General features: G+C 40.3%; 1 protein-coding gene across 7 annotated transcripts in view; it reads left to right on the top strand.

Moving 5' to 3' along the window:
* TRIO (trio Rho guanine nucleotide exchange factor) overlaps window positions 1-27083 on the top strand; it is a 376037-nt gene that overhangs the window by 120057 nt on the left and 228897 nt on the right. For all 7 annotated transcript variants that reach the window (XR_013532357.1, XR_013532356.1, XM_035291759.3 and 4 more), the window contains 2 exons: window positions 11290-11364; window positions 20750-20864. Coding sequence is in view for 5 of the 7 variants with exons in the window: in XM_035291759.3 (XP_035147650.2) it covers window positions 11290-11364; window positions 20750-20864 (190 nt within the window). In the remaining 2 variants the exon portion in view is untranslated. The remainder of the gene's footprint in view (window positions 1-11289; window positions 11365-20749; window positions 20865-27083) is intronic.

Below are 27083 nucleotides of genomic sequence, written 5' to 3'. Positions count from 1 at the left end.
CTCAACCCTCTTTGTAGGTCCTTAAATTTCTCATTAGCAATTCAGTAGGAGGGTAAATGATAGGGTCTCTCTACCAGAATTCTTTTCTCTGCTTGGGGAAAGCGGGTGTAGGGCAGGACGGGAGCACCTGAGTTAGTATGAGCAAAAGCCAGTGGTTGCCAGCATCAGTATAATCCTGAGGCAGTTGGACAGTTAGGTTGTCTGTCCCCAGAGTTGGGGGGGCCTGCTCCTTGGATGTGAAGCCAGCAGCTTGGCCTCCGAGTTAACATACTTGTTGAGCAGTCAAATCTTTTTACAACAAATAGAAGGATCTGGAAGAAAACGTCTAAATTAACTGTAGATTGCATTCTGAATTCAGCCTAAAAACAAGTTACAGTTTTTCTTTTTTCGAGTTGTCTTAACAGTAACAGGATTGCTCCTACTGGGTTTCTTACACTGCTACAAGGCTGTCTGGCCTCTGCCGGTCAATAAACATCTGAAAGCAGGACATGGCTGGCCTCTGATCGGATGAATCCTCAGAGCATCAGATGTATTGCAAATTACATTCAGAGAAAAAAGAACAATGCTGTCAAAGCAAAGTAGATTAACCGAAGTAACTTAGGCGAGGAAGTTACATGTGAGCTATAATGTGGGTTTCTAATATTAGAACATCACAGTATTAATCTTTGAACATGTTTCTTAGATTATTATTCACTAATGTGCTTTGTGTTTCTAATCCCTACAGCAAGCGTTTCCAGCCCTTTCAAAATGGTCTGGAACACCCTTTTTATGTTAAGGAGGTACTTTTAGTGTCAGTGATAGATACAGCATTTCAGTGAAAAGTAACACTTTTAAATGGATGTCTAATTAATCATAATAGTATCTATATCTCTTTATGCGTAACAGTGTATATATTTTGGAAGAAATATTTATTTGTCAGCTCTTCTTACTGAGTGCACAGTTAAGACTACTGGTTAGTCTAATGCATGTTTTGTTTTAGAGTATAAGCTTCTTAAAATCAGGAACATGCCATTTAGGGGAAAATCTCTGGAGTTTAAGAGAGTACCATGCATAAATATGTTTTTTATGAATGCCAAATGATTAAACACAATTCTAAGCTTTATCAAGGGATTGACTGGCAGAAAGTTCTGCCAAATTCTTTGATGTTACTAAAGATTTATTTTTCTACTGAGTTTCATGTTGGAATCAAATCCATGCTTACTGAAGTGAAAATAACTTTTCAGACCTTTAAAAATTCTGATGTTTGTGGCATTTACTTTATATGGTATATTAATAGAAGTAAATGATTTAACAGGATTTTTGCACTGGGCATGGCCCTACAGTATCTTAATGTTGTGGAATGCGTTAGGAGAGACTTTGGTATTTTATATGTGTGATTTAATAACTTTGAATACTGTATTTCAAATTGGACCTAGTTACTGGTCACTCAGATTAATTGATAGCTTGTTTAGACACTCAGCTTTGGTGTATGTTTTCCCCAGGGATGGAATATAAATCAGCACAGAATATTGGAATAGAGGGATTGGTAGGCATTTGTGGATGAGCAAGGCCCCTGGTTGAGGATTGTGGCTTCAGCGACTAGTACCTGTACCTGCGGCTCCTTAAACCCCTTTTTCTCTATCTGTAGAGGAAGCATTCATTCAGAATCAGAACCTTTTGAATTTTAGAGTCGGCAGGAGGTAAGGCTGGGATAGAGAGTACTCATGTGGAGATAAGCTAGAATAAGCCAAATTTTAAACCCGAATCGTGGTTCAGTGCTGGGAATTCAGTTCCTTTTTCTTCTGAAAATTTATAGACTGCCTGGAACACTTTGGCTTGGCCTACCTGCTGTATAGTGCTTGTTCTGTACCCTTGGTACTCACAGTCAGTCCCAGGCAGGATGTTGTGGGCAGTGTAGTACAGATGTTCTGAGGAGTTACTGTTTGTGCTGTGAGGCCTCACAGAGGCTTAGTTTGTGTTTGGTGAATGTGGCAGCAAATGGAGTCACGTGGGCCCTCAGTAGGCTGCCTCCAGTAGGCTGAGACGCAGTGTGGGCTGACATTCAGAAGGAACAAAGGGGGATGCTCATCTTTGAGTTGTGTGGAGTTGACTTGGCTTGCTGCTTTCATCGTGCTTGGTCTGTTTACAAAATCTCATAATGAAAACATTTCAGTGTCACCTGAAATCCTTGGGGGAAAAGCCCACTGACTGCACAGAAGGAGAGCTGTGAGGCTCTGTTTCCTGCTTAGAAACCACTCCCTGGAGGCGTGCGTTCCCTTTGGTTGTTGAGCTACTGGAACAAGCAGCCTCCCATTTCACTTCTTCAAAGCAGTCTCTTCTTTCCATCAGACTTCCAAGATTGGTTTGTTTCTTTGGGCAGATAACTTTTAAATTACACTGTAAAACTTCAAGGTAAAAACCCTGTTCTCCTTTAAAATATAGATTGATAATTATGTAAATGTAATTTTATGTACTAGTCAGTCACCAAATATACTAGACAGAGAATGAATGGAGTCACTTCAGGTTTTCCAATGAGTTTCTATAGCCAGTTGGATGCATTGGAGCTGTCACTCTGTGCTTAGATGGATACTCTTCCCAGAACCACAAATTGTAGAGTGCCACCTGCTTGCTACCTTGAGGTGTAACTAGCTGGGTGGTAAGTTCTTACTCTGTGCCGTGGCAGTCTGCTCAGCGAGACTGAAACCTTGCAGTAGGACTCAACGCAACCCATTTCCTCTAGGAGCCCAGCTGCTAATGGGGACACCAAGAAGTCTTTCGATATTTCCCCTACAGTGTGGTAAGGATTTGGGGGATTGTGGGAGTGTACCCTGGGGGTGTCCAGTCAAGCAGTGGAGACTTCAGAGTAAGGACAGTGAAAAAGAGGAGTGTGTTGGGAGCAGGGCAGGGGAAGGCATGTGTGTGGAGGTTTGGTGGTGAGGGGGAGGAGTGACTTCCCTGCAGGTGATTGGAGTTTCTGGAGTGAGTCTGGGGAGAGGGTAACCAGTGACGTTATGGAGGCAGCATACATCAGATCATGACGGACTTTAGTTGAGGGCACCAAGAAACCATTGAAGAATTTTAGAGTAAAATGATGAGAAACATCATTTTATGTTGGAGAAACATGCAAGGGAGAGTGGCAGAATGGATTCAAGGGAATTAAGAACATCTGTTAGGAGATTGCTGGAATAGCAGATGAGGGCAATGCTGGCAGAGAGACATGGGTGCTTCCTGGGGCTGTGGAGTCTCTACAACTCCTTGTTTCATGGATGGGAGAGAGGATGGAGGGCAGGGAGAAGCCTGCTCCCTGGTTTGGCCACGAGGTGGTTGGTTTATGGGGCAGGTACTGTGTTGGGACCTACACTGTGGGGAACAGGTTTGTGGGGACGAGCACGAGGCAAGGTTGGACGTTCAGCGGGGCATGGCTATCCTATAGGCATGTGGGTACTTCTTCATCATGGCACTTCTTCATTCCAGTGATGGACAGTTTCCTACCTATCAGTCAAAACCCACTAGCCCACCCCACTTGCACTTTCTTCTCTTCCATGAATTTTTTGTGTTTCTGTTTCTCTGCGTCTACTGATGCTGCTTGCTCTGGCTGGAGTGCTCTCTGCTCTCCAGTTGGCCCAGTTTTGAACTACTTCTTCCACACTTGGCACAGATCTGTTATCTGATAGGACATTTTTTCCTATTCTCATCCTTCTAGCCCTGATTTTTCCATTCTAAATATCTGTACCACAAAACCGACCACTCATATGTGTTGCCTTCTTTTCCAAACAGGCTAAGGTCAACAAAGCCTCTAGATTACACTTTGTATGTGAGCACCCCTGACTCCATGCAGAGCTAGTCCATGTGCACTGAGAAAGGTTTTCAGATAATTAGTTTATATCACTTCTTTGTGGTTGAGACTCTCTCTGGTCCCTGTTCCTTATTTAGTAATCAAAAAGAGAATAGAGGAAAAGGAGTAGAATTATAGCTTTATTTTCTGAAGCCTTTTACAGAATATGATTGTCATCTGCATTAAAACACATGGGATCATGGAATTTTTTCTCAAAAAGAGTAAGAATGCTAAAATGCATGAGAAGACTGATGCAATGATTGAATAGGGTTTCTTTTAGCAGTCTTGATATATGTCAAACCACTTGATGCAGTGATCAGATTGTAGCAGTTCTATCCCTCTGGTTCATTTGATAAACACTAAATTTCTAAACTGCTTTCCTGAGACACTTCTGTAAAGCAAGTCTTGGGAGCAGGTCAGCATCACAGAACCCTATATGTGGACGTGTGTGTGTGTGTGTGTACAGGTTAGGGGATGTATATATGTTAATAAGAGTGAGGTAACTCCAGTTCCAGAATGCAGAGTCAGAGGCATCCCTTGACAGGCTTTACATGGACATGCACAGACAGGTAAACGAATGTGGTCTTCATTCTGGCATTAGGCAAACAGGATCAATTTTCTCTGTGCATAGCTCTTGCCCGTCCCTGGGGATGCAAACATGAAGGGCATATCTGGGCACATGGTTTCTTTTTTGATTTATGAGATCGTAAAAAGTGGAGTCCCTTTTATAATACTACTACTTTTTGATTATCCCTTCCTTTGGTCCATTAGTTGTGCTTTTAAATTAACTTCTTTTGCACAGTTAATACATAATTAAAACATCAAACCTTAAGAGCTCCACAGATTGTTTCATTTACATTAAAAAACATATTTGTTTTAAAACCTTTTTTTTTGTTATGGTCTTTTTTATGTTGGTGGTCTTTTGTATTGTATAAGATATTAAAAACCAGAACTATTTTAAGCTGAAATTTCTTTAACTCCCTTGAGTTAATAAAAAATATACTTCTTTCTTTCTTTGAGGTATGCTGTTATAGGCTGTTGCTTCTAAGATTATGTGAAGGAATAAATTAGCCAATCTGACAGTTATAGCCTTAAAGGTTATAGGTAAAAATTGTAATGCTATAGTAAGCTCCATCCGTATTCTTGTGTGCTCTTGTCTGTGAACATGTCCATATTCTTGACGTAAGTCTTAATTCATTTTATATGCATTTTATAAGTATGGATTGTGAATGATATATTTATGTTAAAAATAATATAAGCATTGTATTATATTTCGATTTTTTTTCACATATTAGTAAAAGTGAGGGTTATAACCTTGTATCCCCCCCCCTTAATGTTCAGAAAGGATCTAGGCCCGTTAAAATGCTTCCTTCCTATGCATCACTTCTAGATGAGTGTACAGCTAAAACCCTTGATAGCACAAACACCGTGCAGCCACGCGCTGCCGCTCCCTGTGCTGAGAGCGTAATCCTGCGGGCTCCGCAGCTAAGTGGCCGGCCCGGAGAGGGTGACGTCACCTCCCTCTGCGCACGCGCTTGCATAGCGAGGGCGGTGCCTGCCAAGCTGATGCAGATTTATCACCCTGCTCTTTGTGTGCAGGCGTGTGCGCTTGAAGTTTCCCCTAAATTAACTAATGAGTAAAATTTGGTAATTACCACCAAGACCCAGTACTAACAGGATGTCCCACCTTACTATTTAAACTTTTTTTTTCTGGTTGTTTAAAAATTCTGGCTTATTTATTAACATTTTTGTTGTTGCTGCAACCTGTGTTTTTATAAGTATGTAGGATTCTTTTTCTTCTCCCCCCCACCGCAATCTCTTCCCACAGATGATTTTCTCATTTAGTAAATACTAACTGGGAATAGCTGACAGGCTATGAAACCCCTGAGTATGGGTGAGGAGCACAGTTTGCCTCGTGGACTTGGCTGTCTTTAAAGGAGGAAACATAGCTAGTGCAGAACAGCATCAGTTCATTTGTTCAGCAGCTCAAATGGTCAAGGAATAACCGTGTTTCTTCTAATAGATTTTACTGAAGACCCCATTTGACTAGTTTAATTTGAAGATTGTGTAAAATTTCAGATTACTAGTACCTGCCAGTAGTCCTGGGAAAATATAGGATTAAAAAAAAATTTGATTCATGGTTTCACTCATTTGCTTCATCTTTCTGCCACTTACGTAAAAATATCATTTTTAACGTAATATGCTATATAAAAGCTTTTGCTTGTGAAAATATTTCTAGGGTGCTTTTTATTATAAATAAATTGGAGATGGGCTTGTTGTTCCTGTACTATTTGTTGTTATTGTTGTCTTAAATTTAATGCCACAGAAGTGACGAAGTGAGTAAGCATTCTGGTCATCAGTGAGCAGCTTAGAAAGGTATTTGTCACAGTGCACCACCACTTTGCAGGGTCTCAGGATGAAAGATGAGTAATTGATTTGATCAGTGGGGCATTAGATAGTTGAAGTTCCAGACTATTGATTCAGTGGAAAGATATTTCCCTGTTGAATGATAACTTGTAGAATATTTCTTGTTAGGGCAGGGAAGTTAATATTCCATCTTATGAATATAAATCATACTGTGATTGAAGGCTAAACTATACCTAACTTATATTTCACAAACCTAAAATAGAAAGTACTAAGGATTTTGGGCTTCTTGGGTAGGGGTTCAGGGACAAGATGCTGGAGAAACACATTCATTTGTTGTCTGAGTTCATTCATTGATTCATCTATCCATCTTTCTTTCTTTTCTTTTTCTTTCTTTTTTTTTTTGAGACAGTCTCACTCTGTCGCCCAGGTGTGCAGTGGCATGGTCTTGGCTCACTGCAACCTCTGTCTTCTGGGTCCAAGTGATTCTTCTGTCTTAGCTTCTCGAGTAGCTGGGCCTACAGGTGGGCGCCACCACTCCTGGTATTTTAATAGAGATGAGGTTTCACCATGTTGCCCAGGCTGGCCTCTAACTCCTGAACTCGGGCAATCCACTTGCCTCGGCCTCCCCATTCATCTCTCTTTCTACCCATCCACCCCACATCTGTCGAATGCCCTTTGCCAGGCCCTATCCTAGGTGTCTAGGATGCAGCAGGGAACAAAACAGACCTGTCCTCTGGCAAATTGGCTGATCTAGAGAAAGAGAACTATTCACTTGATGGATAATATAATGTTTATTATTAAGGAATAGTGATTTGAGAGTGCAAATTTAACATTTATGCCCAGACTGACATGCTGTCGAACCCAATAGTAATTTAAAAGGTGGTAACAGAATCAATTTTGGCAAACAGTATGCTGAAACTTGGGGTTGAGTTATTTTAAAATGAGTGTATTAAAATCTCTAAACATTCCAATTTGTTTTAGGAAAGGCAGTTTTTTGTGCATTGACTTGAAACCTGAAAGAAAATCGTCAAGCACCACCTATATTTATACTTAGTTGACAACCATAAAATCTGATTTTTAACACAAACCTGTTTTCCTCAGTAGCATTCAACAAATATTAGCGTAAACATTCTGAACATACTCATTGTAGACTTGGTTCAAAAGGGTATTTGTTGCCTGCCTTTTAGGACTCCACTAGGAAACATCTTCTGCACCGGGCGATAAGCCTCGACTGACTCCATTCTTCCTGTTTCACTGTTTTCTGAAGCTAGCTTTTCATTAGAGTCCACACTGGTTGCGGTATTTCATATAGTAGCAAAATGTGTTTCAAATTATAATAGGAATCCAGTCTGTCTTTTATGCACGGTTTAGTATGGGCTCTGTGTGACTTAAAAATTATATCACTCAAAAAATGGGTAAAACTAAACGTCCTCTGATTTTGACCATTTACCTTCTGCTTATCTCCTCTCAAGTCGCTCGTCTTTATCTAGGCTTTCTGTTCATCCTAACTTTACCAAAGTTTTCTTTGTAGTCCCCCTTCCGCCTATTTAAGTAGCATTGGCAACCCCCCCTGGTGGCGCTGAGAAGTAGACATGTTGCTGACACCTGGTCTTTGATACAAAGATGAGGTCTGGGATCCCAGCAGGGTCTCTCCGTGGAGGTCTTTGCTGTTCCTGAACCTCTCTGTGATGGTGAGAAGTGTGTGCCTCCAGGGGATGGCCAGTGAGGGCAGCACATATTTGCTGTTGTTCAGTAAGTTTGGGAACCACAGCTAGATCCTTTAAAGCATGAATGAAGAAAGCACTAGGAGTTGAGTCTTATCTGCTGTGTAATCTAGAATCCATGGAATAGCACAGAAGCCATTTATTTTTAATTTTTAGAACGTTTTTGTAGTCCCACACTGTTTTTTATAAATAACTCTTCAGGGCATGGAACACAGCCTGCCTTTTTGATCTGAGGAACTTTCATGGTTGGGTTCTTCCTGCTTTTTATTGAAAGTTACATATGATATATTTAATCTGGTTTTAGTATTTATAGATGCTTCCTGAGTCCTTTGCTTAGTGTATGTGTGTGTGTGTGTTTGTGTGTGTGTGTTTTAATTGAAATGAGATATAAAATGATACCTAAGTGACCAGCCACCACAATAACAACAAACTCTGTTTCTTTGTGTGGTTAGTTTTATATTTCTGCCCTTTGTATGTTTTCATTTCTGTTTTAGAAGTATTAACTGAAGGTTTCAATAAAATTAACATCGTTCAGTGACATTCTACAAAAATATAGTAAAACTTGTTAGAATTTATATTCTGGTCTATTTGTGGGCGTGTACATACATCACAATAAAAGTGCAGTACCTTTTCACATCAGTTTGTCATTAATTCATGTGTTTTTCTTTATCTTGAAAGACTGAGCCTTCCTTAATTTGGGGAGAAACTGAGGGATCCATAGGTTAACATAACTACAGCTCTGAGAATCGGAAGGTCACATGGGAGTGAGTCTGTGGCTCATAGTGGGACATAGGAAATTAAGACATTAATTGAATTCTGTTTTCTGCACCCTATTTGCAAATCAATATGCATTTCCTCTTGTGAGGTGGCCTGGAATATGACAGCTTTCACTTCCATTTTTCCATTCCATTGTGAGTATCAGTAAATAAGTGTGATTCAGAAAGTTAGCAGTAATTGTCAAAAATGCTTTGGAATGATGACTCAAGTCACACAGCCCTCTATTGGGATAACAGCATTGGGATCAGGACATTCTTGGTGATGACTGTGTGACTCACAGGTGGGGCTCTGTCGGAGCCAGGGCTGCAGTGGGTAGTGACATTTTTCTGAGGCCTTTGCTGTGTCCTGGCCAGGACATGTATGGGCCTGGGCGTGGGTTTGGGGGAATGGCAGGAAGCATGCGTTTGCTCATCTGAGCAACAGGAGGGGAATCCTCCTTTCAAATACGTGTAGATTGGGATCTACAGCTCTCGCTTACTCCTTCCTAGTTTTTCTGTCTATCATGTGATCTGTCCCCTCCTCCTTTGCCCAGGTCCCATAGCACTTCATGCTGCCTGTGAACATTCCATAATCTGCCTTGTTTTGTAGGTGTTTGTCAGATTGTCTCTCTGAGGGTTGCTGGGGAGCCTTAGTCCTCTTTGTATTGCAGATGCCCAGTGCCATCCGTGTCTACGGCAGATGAAATCAGTCTCTGCAGACACGTTCAGGGAGTTACAGTGACTGGCAGTGAATTGCTGACTAGATTGCATCCATTCAAGAGTTTTGAAGGAACCTGAGGATGAAATTGCAGCACTCTTGGCTCAGATGTTTTGCCTTTTATAAATAGCCACTGTTTTCAAAGCTTGGTGGGTTGCCAGTGCAAAGCATGGTGCATTGGAAACAAAAATGGCCTGGTGCTGTGGAGGCCTCAGCTTGGTCGAGTTTACCCATGACTGGCTAAGTAGCCTCCCTAGGACCCCATGGTCCTCAACTGATATGTTTGCTGTGAAGTCTGTGGTGATTGTCAGTGTCATAGTTAAATCTTGTTAAACTGGATTCGTTATACACATGTAAGTGTTCTATAGGCAGGAACAATTTACATTAAGAAATCGGATCACACCATTGATTTATTCTTTGTTTCTATGAATGATATGTTGTACAGACTTAATGCTGCTGTATTCCTCCCTAAGGTATCGATTTTGTTGCTGCTTGTTTGCCTGCTTTATCAGGCATCTAATTTGGCGGGGCCTGCACTGTGCATTCTCTGTCTCTGCAGTGGGTGGTGACTCAAAGTTTGATTTAGATCTTTAATCCTTAGCAGAGGTGCTTGGAACTCACCTGGTTCTTGTTTTAAAAGCTCCACATTGCTTAGCTGGGGCCCTGTCCTCAGGCTAACAGCCCTAATGATGGGATGTGTACCCAGGGTCATTTCCCTTTCCAGCTGTCTGTCCCAACCTTTGTCATTCTCCAGTGCCTGGATAGGGTCGTTTTTTTATAAATGTTGCCTGTAGCAGGACTTGCTGCTCAGGACACCAAAAGTGAAATGTTCATTCCTTCACTTTCAGTACCTTCCTTTCCTCCTAATTCCTAGTCTATGTCTTGCTGTGGTTGGATTACCACACTAGCATTTGCAGTGCTTTTCTTGTACTATTTTGGCAAAAACAAGAATGGGGAAGGGAAAGGGGTCTTTTGTTTTTTTTTCTAGAGATTGTTCTGCTAACAATTATAGTTACTAGTTTTGGTAGGCATCCCTGAACCTAGATTACCTCTGTTAGAGAGCTCCAAGAAAAATATCCTGAGTTAGTCTGATGGGTGTGGACATTTTGGACCCCAAATTCCCATGTAGGCATTAACCCTAGTGAGCTGGGCTAGATATTTTTGGGCTGCAAGAACTCCTTTTGCTTAGATGGATTTTGGCCTAAATTGCCTATTGCATGCTTCTTTTCTACAGTTTTCCCACTGGGCCTTCTAAGATATTGGGAATAGGGGTAGAGTTGGTTTTTAGTGAGAAGAGGGACCTTGGCCACCTCTGAAGCTGGAGTGGCACTGGGCCATATGACCATATTAGCCATTGACATTCCTCCAGGGGGCATGACCCAGAAAGCCTGAAGGGAGAGAACCAGGCCCCAGCTATTTATAATCCCCTCTCTCCGCCTTGCAACTGTGTTTTTAACCAGACCCTGAAGTCTGACAGAATGAGGCATTGAGCTCCCCCTAGAGGTTTTAGGTTGTCACAAACAGCAATTTTTATAAAGCAGTGTTGCTGTTTTCTTTGCTGGTATCTATGTTAATCTACATAAAAATGAAGATTTGGTAAATAATCTGGACTGATTTCATATCCTGTCTCTTTTTGAGACCAATCTGTTATTGCTAGAAATCGCTGAGAGCCTTTTGAGGACATGAGCCTCTTGGTCTATGTGCATATCATTATTCAACATTCAAATAGAAGATAGTTTTGTGATCACAGACTGTTCTTCATGGAATTAAAATGTTGTTCTATGACGATGTTTCTTAAGTTGATTTAATGGCTGTGGATAAAGCTGCTGTGTTGGCATTGAATAGAATGGTTAAGGAATTAACTGACACTCAAACAACCCAGTAATTTTATTTCCTCCTTCTGTATTTCAGGGTTTCGAAAAAACGATGAAATGAAAGCTATGGATGTTTTGCCAATTTTGAAGGAAAAAGTTGCATACCTTTCAGGTAAAGTCTTAACTTTCAACTCTGCTTTATCCAACTGCTCTGACACAGTTTCAGAGTCTGACATCTTAAATGAACTCACCTGCCACAACATGTAAAACCATTGGCATTTCTGTGGATTTTTAACTGCTTTGTTCTTGTAGCACTGTTCCTGAGAAATTTGTGCCAAAAGCATTTTCTTCCAGCTGAGAGGCACATGATAAGTCAGTTAGGGTTGGTGATCAAAATACATTTGTTTCTGCCATTCAACAAAAATTGGCTGTTCTGCCCCAAACAGTTAAGTAAAACAACTGATTTTAAAAATCCAATCATTTCAGCAAAAGTGGTGGGAATGGGATGGTATATAGATGGATCCTGAATTTCTCACTTTTGTTTCTTGTACTCTGTAGCTACCCCTGTTGCCTTATCTTTTGGGAGGCAGGGAAGCCTGCTTCTCCTTGATATCTGCTCCTTTGTGGCTGTATAGTCATGGAGTAACTAGGACCCATATTGTGGGCCATAAAGCCCTGGTGATTTCTGCCAGCTGAGTTCATTTCCCTGTAGACCCAGTCTTTGAGGCTCTGGCCCACCTGCAGACAGACTCTGGGCCAGTCCCTTGGGCATTGGAGCCCCTAACTGCCCTCAATTCTGCACATAGACAGTCAGCGTTAGGCCTCCTTGGACTGGCTTCTTGGGGTCTCCCTTCCATATGAACAGAACAGCCTTTTATATCTTTTGGGTACCAGTTCACTTGTTAGAAAACAAAGATTTGCAACATTTTTCTGCTGTATCAGGAAGTATATCTGTAGATTGTCACATGCTTTTAGATGAATTTCCCTTGAAAACTTTTATCTTTCTCAAATAGGCATTCTATGCTGATCTGATGTAACCTCTTGAACACATTTCATTTTCAATTTGTGACGCTGCTAGCTGCTTTTATGTTTTGGGTGTCCTTTGGACATGTGATACTGCTATATATTTAAGATGCAGCTTCCTATGGTGTTTTTACTAATCTTGCTTTGCTTCGTGTCCAGTAGTATTTCTTGGCCCCTGTTAATATGGTTTGATTTGGTGGGAGTAAATTATGTATTTGGAAGGTTCACAGAAGAGTGTAAGAAGTTCATTAAAAGAAGGTGCTTTAAATTTTTGGAAATACGTGGTGAAAAACAAACTCCTGGCTTACAATACAGTGAGTTTTAAAAGTAGCATTTATTTGCTCTTCTCTAATCATTTACTGACAAACTGTGTCTTAAGGACTGAGTCAGCCTTGTAAACATGCCAGCTTTATGAACCCCTAATTTTGTAGTTTACAAACAGATGTTAAAGTTAATATAACTAAAAGACTCTATTTATAAAAATTAGAGATATCTGTAAGGAAGGCTTAAAGCCAAGTCCACATGTTTACCGGTTTTTAATTTTTAAAGTCTGGGTCTGTGATAACAGCGCCTGCTCCCTCTGACCCCTCTTGTGTTTCTGAACGTCTTGTTTCAGTTTCGTCTTCCATCGGCATGTGGAGATAGACATGTGAAGAAAGGTGGAAGGTTAAGATTGGTGGGTTTAATTTGTATTCATGCTTTTATTAGGCAGTTATTCTAGAATACATTATCAGGTGGCATTTTTATATAGTTTACGGTCAACACTAAACTCTTTACCTTTTAACTAATCAAAGAAATAAAATCAGCAGTCTTGGAGAGTTTATCTTAAATGTTTAATAAAACCTTAAATTCTGCAGGGTTAAATAAAGTTGGGTATCTTTGGTGGGGTGGGAAGTTTTGCTTTTACGACAAATTGGTAGAAACTGTTTAAAGTATTAGCGATAGTAGAGCTTCCAGCAGCGTTAACAAAATGACATTAGTAGGTGCCACCACACTTTTACAGTATACCTAATTTATGACCAGAACTGGCAAAGCTGTATTATTAGCATGAGCTCATTGCTCTTTGTTTTAGGCTTATTGTTATCTCCTTTAGGAAGGGGAAAAAGAAACCCATAAAATTAAGTAGAAATTGACTACTTGTGTTGTATTATATTTTTTGAAAAGTTACAAAGAATGAATAAACTTTCCTAAATAAAATTTATCTATCAGTTTTTTCTGTTTCTTTTTTATTGAAATCTCACATACCTTAAAATCCACCTTTCTAAAATGTGTGATTCAGTGGATTTTAGTGTATCACCAGGTGCAACCATCACCACTAATTCCAGAACATTTTCATCACCTCCCAAGAACCCCGTATCCACCCCAAGCCTCCAGCCCTGGCAATCATTGATCTACTCTCTGCTCTGATGCCATTTTAAAAAATATTAGGAAATATGGTACCTTTGTAAAAACTCTCCATGTGAATGGCTTTTAGTAATTAAATCTAACTAAAATGGCAAGGGCTTTGTAAAAGTAGGCCAAAAGATGAGTGATTTTAAAAGATACTTATTAGGTCAAGATCTCTAACAACCAGTGGTAATTTTTTGAACTGGAATATTTCTGATCCTTAGTCTCTAGGTCTTCTAAAAAGTAATGCTCATTACACTTAAGTAGGATAGAACGTACCACTTCCTCCATTTAGGATGAACTCAGTGAGGTTAAATGTCTTTCCTACTTTGTGTTTGAAGTCAGAGGACAGTGCTGTGTTTGAATGTATCACCTTCAAAGTTCAGATATTTCCAATGTGATGGCATTCAGAGGTGGGACCTTTAAGGGGCAATTAGGCCAGGAGGGCTCCTCCCTTGTGTGGGATGAAGGCCCCTATAAAGAGGCTTTACCCTTGCCCTTCAGCCATGAGAGGACACAGCATTTCCCTTCTGTCCCTGGAGGATGCAGTCCTCACAAGACCAGGAACACTGTAACAGTGCCCTGTAGTTTATATTGAATGGAGTTTGCATGTAATGGCGTCTTACATATAATGCCAACTATTAGTGTGGTTCCTATGCCACTGGGGTTTGAGCCTTAGAAAATCTCACAACCACCAGAATTAAGAACACATTCTTTCTGTTTATTACGGAACATTTTAACATCAAAACGAAATAAAATAATACAACAAATTTCCATGAACTCGTAGACCACTTAGACAATCTTATTTCATCTATATTTCCACTTACTCTTCACCCTGGATAGTTTTGAAGTAAATTCCAGATATTATTTATAAATATTTAGTATATATATCTTAAAAAGTGTTATAAAAAATCCCTGCAATACCAATCACCGACCTAAAAATGGAATGGAATGGCCCAGCTAATTTTTGTATTTCTAGTAGAGACGGGGTTTCACTGTGTTGGCCAGGATGGTCTCAATCTCTTGACCTTGTGATCCGCCCACCTTGGCCTCCCAAAGTGCTGGTATTACAGGCATGAGCCACTGTACCTTGCCTCTTGATGAGTCTCTTTTAACCTGTAGGTTCTTTGTGTCTTAACTCCTGATGTTTTAGGAAGCGAGGAATCCAGGTGTTTTCCAGTGTTGTAGATTTTTGCTGGTTGTTTCCCTGGGTGATCATTTAACATGTTTCGCTTCCCCCATATTTCCTGCAAACTTGGAGTTAGGTCTTGAGGCTTGATTAGAGTGAGCTTTGATTTGGGAGGAAAAGGGGCAAAAATACTTAATGGGTGTGATTGTTTAGTTTTATAGGGAATTTTATTGGCAGAGTCTTGTCACGTTTTTATGGTATTCATTGATGATTGTTGTTTAGATCTAGTATTTTTTTAAGAGTTGCAAAATAGTGATACTCTACTTATGTCCTTTCTTTTTCATTTATTAACTTGGATATCCCATAAAGGGAGCTGTCCCATCACCACTTACTTGACTGCCCTGAGAAAGAGTTCATATGGGAGAAGTAGGATAAGTGATTACTTCTTGTCAGGAGCATTAGTTTTTGTTTTTGTTTTTTTTCCTGATAAAGACTTATTTCAAATGCATGCTTTTAAATATACATGATGTTTTGATTTATTGCGCATTTTCTCTCTTATGAAGTTAAAATTGTCCCATCTCTGTTCAATGGGAGCCTCTTCAAACTGGCTCCTAAGTTTTGTTTGCTCATGTGACAAGATGTTTCAGGAGCATCTTGTATAATTCTTGCCTCAGATGTGGAATCAGCCGTTTCTCTAAAGAGTCCTGGTTCCTTTTAGTGGGAAACAGTACAGGTTGCTAAGGATATCTACTAGGTGGGTGGTTGTTTCTGTGTCTCTTTAGTGGACAAATCTAGAGGGAAAACACACATACATTTTAATGAGAAATGATATCATGACTTTATATTAAAATTCACAGTTCAAATTTAGGATTATAGAGATTTCATTTTACTTTTTTGATTGTATATTGTGGATATCTGTTTCCTTCATCTAGAAATGTTCCTACCTTCATAGACATAATTACCTACTTATTTTTAACACTAACGATATTAACACAGTATGTGACTACCAAATGTAATTTGGCATTCTTCTCATCTTGGTCCTGGGGGTATATGCCACTAGGAATCTACAGAGCTATGACTGAATTAGTTCCTCTCCACAGACTAGTTCCTCTCCATGTGGGTGTGCCACCAACTTGAAACCCGGAGTCATTTTATTTTGGTTTACATTTGTAAGGCTTAAAAATTCCAATTTGCTTCAGTTTTAAGTATAATTTGTGCATAATTCCACAGTAATAACTAAAGAATAGTTAAAAGTTAAGGTATGGCTAAAAAAAAATTCTTGTTTTTTTTTTTCTTTTTTTTTTTAAGATTTTGGTTTAATCTTTATGCTTTTAAAATATGAGTGGCCAGACCTGGTGGCTCACACGTGTAATCCCAGCACTTTGGGAGGCTGAGAGGGGGGTGAGTCACCTGAGATTGGGAGTTAAAGACCAGCATGATCAACATGGAGAAACCACGTCTCTGCTGAAAGTACAAAATTAGCTGGGCATTGGTGGCCCACACCTGTAATCCCAGCTACTTGGGAGGCTGAGGCAGGAGAATCGCTTGACCCTGGGAGGTAGAGATTGCAGTGAGCCGAGATCATTGCCACTGCACTCCCTGGGCAACAAGAGCGAAACTCCATCTCAGCGGTGGCGGGGCAATTCTATTGATCTTTCCATCTGTTTTCATCTTCTCCCTAAGATAAACAGGAATGTAATACGCCTCATTTTTTATTCTTTGTTTGTTGTATTTCAAAGAATCTTCTGGAGATCATTATATAGCAGCACATAATAGAGTTTTCATTTCTCTTTACAGTTGTGTATTACTCTGTACGTTGCACAGATATTTATGTGTGTGTGTGTGTGTGTGTGTGTATATTAGATATTCTTGTTAGCATCTGGCATAGTGGGAGCTGGCAGGGACTGACCGAGAAGGCAGGAATTGGCGGGACTTTTCTTGCAGGCTGCTGAGTTCTCTCAGCCTTCAGTAGAAATACTCCATGAGCCAATTTCTGCTTCTCAGGACAAGGCAGCAAGAGATGAACCTGGAAGGTGCAGAACAGGCGAGGTGCTTGCCTTGGCTGCTGTTAGAGCAGGAGCCCAATGGGCATCCTTTTAACAGAGTTGTATCATCTGATGGCACACTGAATAGTCGTTAGCCGTAGTTTCTCTCTTTTACAAACTATGTCTTTCAGAGATTTCCTTGGCAAAGGCTTTTTATGGTCAGTGTGAGTTCGACTGTTCCTTGTGAGTTGGGAGTGGGAGATTGGACAGGAGCTGAAGAATAGTTTTCAGTGGTGTTCTAATCCAGAAATTGAAACAAGGGCTATGGAGAGAAAAATACAGTCAGTTCATTGAATGAAATTAACGTTTTATTCCTCAAAGCAAGTATGCCTTTCTTGCAAATTCTTTCTAAATAAGTGAAAGGTGAGCTTCTAATTCATTTAAAGAAAAAGAGGTGATTGTGAATCTAGCTATTTCTGTGGTCATCCCGGGCCACATTGTTCAAGAGACCAAGTCTCCTGGAATTTTGAGGAGAGGGAAAGGAGGTCCCTGGGTTTAAGGAAATAAGCGTCATACTGTCATGTATGGCTATAGACTAGGACCCTTTTGACTTTCTTTCTGTTATTAAAATAAACCTCAGTTCCCTTAGCATCCATAGGAATATCCATCAAGCTTTTCTGTTAACTGTTACCTCATAGGAGGCATTTTTAGTTAATGTGTGGAATACGGGGAAAGAATCCCTTCAGTAAATGTTTGTTGGTTGCTAGTCTCACGGGGCATGGAGAGTGTTGTGTATGCTTAGATGAGCAAATGAAACAAAGATGCCTGCCCTCGTGGAGCTTATGTTTTAGTGGAGGAGACAGACAAAAATAATATGTAAATTGTATCATTTCCTAGAAGGTAAGAAGTGCCTTAGAGAAATAAGATTGGGTATAGGAAAAGGGGCAGGTGTATGTGAACTGAAAATAAAAAGCCATCATTATGAACAAAAACGGTTTTGTTTTCTTTTTGACAAAGGCAGCATTTGGATAAACAGATAATTCTTAACGAGCTGTTGTTCTTTGTTACAGATATGAAAAGCTTTCATACGTAGACATCCTGTGATGCTGGCAGCATTTCCTGTCTTTCTCATTTCATTGTAGAAACCAAGGCACTGACCTTCCCATCTATAAAATGAGGCCGACATCTGTGGCTTAGGGTTGATACCACACGCACATGAGTGTATCCAGTAGGTGAAGTTTTTATGAGCTGCAGTGCTGTTATTTTTGTTAGTTTGGGAACAGGAACAGAACCTGGCACTTGTGACTTTTCTGCTTTATATCCAGATGCTATTTTCATTTGGGTACTTCCTGTGATGTTGGAAACTAACCTAAATCTTGGGGAATATAAATTAAACAGACACCTGTGTAGTTGATTTTAAACTCCTCGAGGTTCAGCAACCACGTTCTTCTGAACTATACTTCATCCTTTCTAAGATTTTTTTCTTCATACCTCCCTGGGGAGGGGTCAGCAGAAAGCGATTGTTAACTGTGTGACACCATCTGTTGGAAGGTACACCCTTAGCAGACAGATGAGCATGTGAAAAGATTCTTACTTCATGAATGATTTTTGATAAAGCTGTAAAAATATCCCAGTGAATTTTCTGAAGTTCTTAAGAAAAGGAAAGGGAAAAATTTTTTCCTCTATCTTAAAATTCAGATTCAGGTGTATATAAGCTTTTCTTAGGACATGAATGAGAGCCTAAGTGGATGAATTTGCATGCAAGTCGTAGGATACTGCTTGCCAGTGCTACCAGCATGGGGGAAATCTTTGTAGTTGAAAGTTGGAAAAGTACAGTAGAGACCGTCAAAACTTCTGCACATCGTTGCCTATAGTTCTCAGTTCTGGGGTGATGAGAATGACCCTGCGCGCATTGTGCACACCTGGCTGACTTCCCATGCAACTTTCCTAGATTGGCAGATTTTGGATTCTGCTTCCCACACCTGTGGTGGAGCATGCCTTGCTTGACTTGTGAGCTACGGTGACCCAGGCGGGAGGAGAGTGTAACGTGGGTCCCTATGGAATCAAACATTATGCTGTATTTCAAACACATATTAACAATTCAGAGTTGTGGTCTAGAAAAAATGTTAGATGCTAGCTTTCTTTTTACCAAAAGTGAGGGAAATGTTTTAATTCAAATAACATGTACTGTATTTTAAGTAATTCAAGTTTCTATAATATGTGTTGATCTATGATAATTTCGATCAAGGAGATAGACTATTGAAAAGAATGAAAGATAGTGGGAAATAAAAAATATTGAAATTGTTATCTGTCTTATCTTGGGGATAAGAGTTAGACTCTTTTGAAAAGAATGAAAGATAGTGGGAAATAAAAAATATTGAAATTGTTATCTGTCTTATCTTGGGGATAAGAGGAATTCCAAAAAATTAGAGCTATTGATATTACCCTAAAAATCATATCAGCTGTTTTAGAAGAACACTTGATAGTGAACAGTACTGCTTCTCACTTTCAATCGTACTTTTCATTCATAAATGTTAGCCCTCTCAAAGGCCCAGGAACCCAGATTTAGTTATCCTTATGACATTTTTACACTTTAAAAAAGAACTAAGATCATACACACTTTTTGTCTGGGCGAAGACCTAACAATGACAAACAGTGTTGAATAGTTCCTTTATCTTTATTTAAGCTTTTGGAGCCTCAGTATCTTTATAAGACTGGAATGATGAAACTTCAGCAGGGTCATTGTAAAATCCCATCAGAACGTGTATGTAGAGCACATGGCACCCTATCCGGATCTATTGGTAACTATGATTGTTGTTACCATATAATACATAAATTATTGGATTTGCAAACAATTTAAGACTTTTCTAGATTATATGACTGAACAGTACATGTGGATTGCTTTAAGTATTCCAGATCAAAATGAAGTTTCATCATTATTTAGAATGAGTATGTAAGTCCTAGGAAATTATGAAAATCATATTGGTGAAATATATTTTTAAATTATCTTCTGCTGTATGTTTTTTGGCTTTTCTAAAAGGAAAGAATCTTATTTTATTTGCTTGCTTACTTTCTAATTTTACCTCTGCTGATGATTTTTGGTGCACAGAAAATAATGAAGAGTTTTGCATTGAGACTTGAATTTTGAGGTCTCCTGAAGAAGATCATCAGAGTTCTAAACCTAAATGAAGGCTCCACTTGAGAAGGCTACATTTTCTTTCTCTGTTTTCCTAACAACCTTGATGGAAGTAATAAAATAAATGTGGCAATTTTACCACGAGCATTTAGTAATAACAAGCTGACTTGATTAGGATTATATATGTTAACAAGAAATCCTTCTGACTGCCTGGCTGTCAAAGTCATGTACTCTTAAGATTTTTACTCTTAGTGTGTGATAGAATTTTTCTAAAATCCTTAAGCTGATTAACTAAGTTAGCTTTAAAATTATCATGTGGCCATCTCCCATGTGCATGTGTGTGGTTCTGTGTGAGAGACTGGCAAAACCTGACCAGTGAGAGTCAGATGCCATCCATGCCAGCTTATAAAGTCATCATTAGCATAGTTTGGAGAATGTTCTTTTGCTTTCCTTTCAAGACTTCGATACATTGGGTTGGTAGGAAAGAAAGAGCTTGGAAAGCAGGGCAATGGGGAAGAATGTGGGGAGAGTGACAGAGGGCAGGAGTGAGGGAGGTGGTTACTCAGGAGAGTGAATGAAACACATGGACCTGACAACTTTTTTTTTTTCTGTCTAAAACATAAAAACTGCAGAAAGGAGTTTTTTTTTTTCAAAACATGGGAAGAAAAAGACAAGGCCATATATAGAAGCTTTCATGTGGCCTGTAAAACACAGACTTTTTTTCCCAAATCCTCTGAAGGGATTAAATGTCCTCACTGTGCCTCAGATGAAACAAGGACTCCTGCCTTTTGCACATTTGTGCAGTTGCTTTAGGAGTAATTTTGGCAGAGTGAATGGATGATGATCGGTCTTTCGTCTTATCTTGCTTCTAAGTGTGTTCCTGGTGTTTGTTTTTTAGGTGGTAGAGATAAACGTGGAGGTCCCATTTTAACATTTCCAGCCCGCAGCAATCATGACAGAATACGACAGGAAGATCTCAGGAGACTCATTTCCTATCTAGCCTGTATTCCCAGGTAAGTTCTGTGTTGCCTCTGCTTGTCACTGAAGTCACAGTTACAACAGATGTGATGCTGTATCCATTAGAAAACAGCTAAATGGTAGCCTGAATTCCAGGCAAAGTAGTATAAAACGAAAATCATTTTCTTTCTCCTTATTACCATTTTGTGACTATTATTGTCTCATGTAAAACATTTTGGGGAGCAGGGACATGAAGGTAGTTATTTTTTTTGTGAAGAGCTTTGTGTATTGACAGTGGATCTGGGATACTATGCTGGGATTTTAGGATTTGGTGCCTGAGTTAGAAAGAAAGCCGTCAGTGATGATTATAATACCATGACACCCAAGGGCTGGGTGATCAGAATTGGATGCTGCTTTTGATAATGCATTTCTGCCTTCTTGGTGAACATGAGTTCTTTAAAAATAATCTGTTGATATGTAGCATGAAGTTTGTGGGGCATTAAAAATCCTTGTTAGCTAATATATTGGGCATAGATTTGGGAATCTCTATCAAAATTAAGACTCCGTATAGTAATCTGGATTTTTAGCATAGATGCCAAAGAACATCCAAGAACAAGCAATGTTGTATTTTCTGGAGAGTCCTCAAGTGGGGAGCTGAGTTACTAGGAGTTGGCCTATGTGCATTCTTGAGGAATTTAGAATCTGTTTCTGCTCTGGGAATTTATTACTCAAGTTTTATTTGTAGATCTAGCTGACAACTGGTAGAGGAAATTTCCTCCCTGTATTAATGTATTAGTTCTTTCTCACACTGCTATAAAGAAATGCTTGGCTGGGCAAGGGGGCTCATGCCTGTGATTCCAGCACTTTGGGAGGCTGAGGTGGACAGATCACGAGGTCAGGAGTTCAAGACCAGTCTGACCAACATGGTGAAACTCCATCTCTACTAAAAATACAGAAATTAGCCGGTGTGATAGCGTGCGCCTGTAATTCAGCTACCCAGGAGGCTGAGGCAGGAGAATTGCTTGAACCCAGGAGGCAGATGTTGCAGTGAGCCAAGATTGCACCACTGCACTCCAGCCTGGGCAACAGAGTGAGACTCCATCTCAAAAAAAAAAAAAAAATACTTGAGATTGGGTAATTTATAAAGAAAAGTGGTTTAAATGGCTGGGGAAGCCTCAGGAAACTTATGATCATGGCAAAGGGGAAGCAGGCACATCTTCACTTGGTTGGAGCAGGAGGAAGAGGGTGGGGGTAGGGGAGCAGGTGCCACACACTTTTAAACAGCCAGATCTCATGAGAACTCCATCATGGGACAGCAGGAGGGGGAGGGTGCTAAACCATTAGAAACTGCCCCCATGATCCAGTTACCTCCCACCAGGCCCTCCTTCAGCATTGGGGATTACAGTTCAACATGAGATTTGGATGGGGACACAGAGCCAGATCACACCGATTAATATCTCTATTTAATTGTTCCAGTTATATTCTGGAAAATATAATACTGCTCTGATGTAATCTAAGGATGCAGTCATGCCTGGAATAGGAGATTTGGTGTGTGTTGTAGGTTGGAGGGGCATCTCTCTATGAGGAAAGGGTAAGTCCTCACGTGTCTGAAGGGGCTCAGTGGTGACCATGGTGGAATGAAAGGAGATGTTTCTTAAGAGATTAGATGAGGATGTGTGAGAGAAAACTCGGCCATAATATGGGCTAGGCTAGATAGTAGCCTTAATGGTCATGTTACAACAGAGTGATGTAAGATGGTCAGTAATAGTGTAATAGATTTCAAGGGTCAAGGTAAATGGAATAGATTTAACACAGCACGTGGTTCATGCCACCCTTAACCTATGTAGGTTGACACCAGTGGGAAAGGCAGCCACGCCTCTTCCTAACAGGGCTGCCTGTGGCTGATAGCAATCAGCTTTTGGTCTTGATAGTTTTGATGGAAAAAGAAATACAAACGACAGCATTAAACAAAAAGTCACTGCCAATCAAAATGATACTTGTCATATAGTTTAATAAAAAGCTAAAGTTGAATTTGATATTCATGTGATTTTAAAAATTTACCTGATTTGGATACTATATAGTGGTAACTTTGACAACTTGATTTTTGGTCTTGAAACTTAGTAGTAAATATTAAAAATTATTCATCTTATCGATGTAAAATATTGGTTTAGGGGCTGGGTGTGGTGGCTCATGCCTGTAATCTCAGCATTTTGGGAGGCTGAGGCGGGCGATCACCTGAGGTCAGGAGTTCAAGACCAGACTGACCAACACGGAGAAACCCTGTCTCTACTAAAAATAGAAAATTAGCCGAGCATGGTGGCCCATGCCTATAATCTCAGCTAGTTGGGAGGCTGAGGCAGGAGAATAGCATGAACCTGGGAGGCAGAGATTTTGGTGAACTGAGATCATGCCATTGCACTCCAAGGGGCAACAAGAGCTCTTGATCTCAGCTCACCAAAACCTCTGTCTCCCAGGTTCATGCAATTTTGAAATGCTGTCTCAAAAAAAAAATTGGTTCAAGCACATTTTTGGTAATCTGGGAACCACTTTTCTTGTGGGAAATTGTGAGAATACACAAAAGTAGAGAGAATAATATCATGAACACACATATAGCCATCACCCAGCTACAGTTTTTGCCAATCTTGTTTTTCTCTAATTTTTCCCCTGGAGTATTTTATAACAAATCCCAAATATCACATCATGCCACTCAGAAACACTTCGGTTTGTAGGATGACCCTCTGGCCACTGAATAGTCACTTCATGTCGGTGTCTAGGTTTGTGTTTGCATTTACTGCAGTCCCAAGTGACAAGAAGTGCCATTTTGCTTGTCCTTGATTAATGAGCAAATAAGAGAGGTAGAATTAACATGTAAATGATGCATTTGCCAAGTGGTAATGGAGAAGGATTTCAGAGTAGGCAAAATAGAAAGAAGTGGCCACACAGGGAGTCCTCTCTGGGTCCTCCCTCCCTCCGAGTCCTGCAGGCGCTGCCTCCAGTGAGTGCAGAGCAGCAGGAGTGGTTTTTGGTTTTCACCAAACAAAGTATGTGATACAGATTTTGCCAGACTTGTAAAAATTGTAAAAAACATCAGCAGATTACAGGTGTGTGAATTTCTTTGGACTTGACTGTGTGTAGTTTGCAAGTCTGATGGTAGAGTGATATGAACACAAGGCATTTCCACCCAGCCGTACATTTGTGTGTGTGTCTTGGGACCTATGAGACCTGTCTATTGCTCCCACATGCTTCCCAGACTTGAAGGCAGCCCTCCGACCATTCCTCAGCTAGACAGTCCCGGGGCTGCTGTCATATGTGAAGGGAGAGCGTGGGCCTCAGAATCAGACTGACTGTGCCCAGGGACACATGACTTCACGTTCATTGGTTTCCTGATCTGAAAATATGATAATGACATGTACATCTTGGGATCATTGTGAGTATTGAGTTAAAATTATTCCTATAATCCTGCATAGTGCTTGACATGCAGTAGCTCATTCAGAAATAGTGCAATAATTTTCTGATTTCATATTCACCCTTCTTTTTTCCTTTTGACATAATTTCTTAAGGGAGGTCACACTGTTTTTCTTCTCCATGCCTTCTAGATTGTCTATGTCCCTCACAGTTCAACAGAAACTAATCTCAGCAGCTGTGAGTAGTTTATTATTGCTGGGGTCGCCCCTCCCTGCCCTTTAAAAAAAACTGTAGTATTAAGGTGAGTTCATAAGATTAATTTGCAATGAAACTTTCCACTAACTGTGCGTAGAAGAAATAAGAAGCAGCAGCCGTTCTCGCTGACGTCACTGCAAGTCCTGCACAGTGACATTAATCTTGGAATGTCTCAAGGTGGTTGTTTCGCTTATTGTTTGAATTGTATTTAATACTAATTATGTTCTAGAACATTCTGCTGATTTATAGTTGCTAAATATTAATACATAAACCACTCTTACTCCTTGTTGTCCACGAATGAAATGATACAAAGATTTTTAATTGATTCATTCATGAATACTTCTATAAAAAGATAACTTTCTTCACCTAGAAACTAAACAAGTAGAGTTTCTCTTTTTTAGGGACCTGTGTTGAGAGGTGCCCTTAATTTTATGTAAATTTTCTTTATCTCACAGATAAACATGAGGCTCTTTGGTAAAACTGCTAAAATAACTGGTTAATAAGTCACATTTCCCAAAGAACAGTGTCTTAGGTGGTGGAAGGGCTTAGGGCCCTTCTGTAGGCAGCTGTTTATTAGGTGCTGGTAAATAGGACCTGGGTCTGGGGATGTTTACAAGTCACTGCTCTCTTGATGATGACTGGCTTTTAACTTGATAAAAACAGATGGATTGAAATGCTGTGCACTCCCAGTCCAGTTCATATGCCATTTTCCTTACTTAGGAAGCTGCTGGGTGGGAACAGTCTGATCACGGAGGAAGGTGAATAGTTAATCCTTCTGTAAACTGTGCAAGCTGAGCATAGCTTTTGGTTTTGTTGTTCTCCCTTGTTCCTGTTGTTAAGCCTGGAGTCATTCAGGATTCCTTTTAAGCTTCTTTCAAGTAGAGGGGCTTTGTAGTTTATGTGCATACTGTGTAAGGCCATGTTAGGAGAAAGACAGGCTGCAAGGGAATTTTATCTTGATATGGTGAAGACTGATGGTTACGGTGTAGACTACCAAACAGCAACTAGTAAAACAAATAAAACATATTGCCGTCCTTTTACAATCTCCTGTCTTTGGTGTATGGTAACAGAATATGTGAATCTAGAGTAGAATGCCTTAGCAGGGCTGCGGGCTTCCTTTGCAGAGCTCTTGGCCTCCAGGGACCTGCCTCTCCCTGCTTAGGCTGCCCTCGCCCCACCGCTCGCGGCCCTGGAGTTTCTGTGGAATGGAATCTTGCAGGATCACAAACCGCAGTAGAGCCCAAGGAAGTCGAGAATGCTTAATTTCTATAATGGGACACTTTAGGAGACATTTCTGGGAGTCCCATTTGCCTCTGGGTTTCATGAAGGAGGTCAGAAAACAAATGTTTCTTCCTATTACCTGGATTGTAACCCAGGACCTAATTGGGACGTGGAGGAGAAGTGATAGCGTGAGGGGTATTTGAATGTGTTTCAGTTTACATCCCTATGGGATAATTTTTAGAAGTTCATCACATCATTTCTAAGCAGTTTTCAAAATTGGGGTGATAAACTACGTAGGCTGCTGGATCTGTTTTCTCTTCCTGGTTTTAAACACTATGCTCCTCTGACTGTGAGCTGCCCTCTGATTGGGTCCTACTGCTGCGTTCTAGCTGTACAGGCATCTTTTGGGGTGTTTATGTGATACACCCTCTTATATTGATGTAGATGTTATATGTACTTTGCATTTGTAAAATGTGGAAAGCTAGCTACTCTGATAGTCTGAATCAAGATATGGAAGGGAATAGGGTGTGTGAGTGTGTGAGCATGAATTAGTCAGGAGGGTGGGGGGAGGGCAGGGTTAGGGGAGTGAGCCTGTGCAAGAGCATGAAATTGGTTTTAATTTTGAATTAATTATTTTACATTAATGATAGCAATTAGTTTTTCAGGTTTTTAATTTACTCTAGTTTTTTTTTGAGGTGGTGGGGGCGATTATCCAAAACAGAAAAATGTCGAAGGTCTTTTCTACCCTAAGGTACATTTGTGTATTTATGTCTGGGGAAAACTGCATATGCTTATTGAGTACCGGAAGGTCCTTGGTATATTTCCAAAAAACACCTTGCAGGCACTCGTTACCTGTTCACTGGTGCCGGAATCGGCAGCCGGTGTAGACTGTCAGAAACCCCAGTGTGACAGTGAGGGCTGCTGTTGTTCCTTAGCTGTAGGCCCATTTGGAAGTGCCTATCACTGAAGTTGTAACCAAGTGAAACTACTATTTTTTAACCTGTGTTTAAGGACACCTTGCCTCTTCTTGCTCATTCTTTATTGCAGATTTGCATTGTATGTATTTCCCGTGTAGCCAGTGCTTGACATTTAATCAAATTAGAAGCCGGTGCTTTTTTTTTCTTTGCTGCAGTAATGTGGAGAGGAAGAATATAGTGACTCCTAGCACTGCCTTGATGTATGTCAGAGGCCAGGAGTGTTAGCCTCCATTGCTACCAGGTAAAGGCTTAGTGCAGTTGTGAAACTAGATTTATCCCGCAGAGCCTGCCAGAAGGGTGCCAAGAACTCTCGGGGATGGGTGGATGGTATGGAGAACCCGCTGAGATAGCTTCAGGGCCAGGATAAGGTGAAAGGAATAGAATGGAACATTAGAAAGCTCTCACCATTGCCAGCCA

Source organism: Callithrix jacchus, chromosome 2 (genome assembly GCF_049354715.1).
Source record: "Callithrix jacchus isolate 240 chromosome 2, calJac240_pri, whole genome shotgun sequence".
Taxonomy (NCBI): domain Eukaryota; kingdom Metazoa; phylum Chordata; class Mammalia; order Primates; family Cebidae; genus Callithrix; species Callithrix jacchus.
Note: the sequence above shows the minus strand (reverse complement) of the source record. Positions and strands in the feature narration are given on the sequence as shown.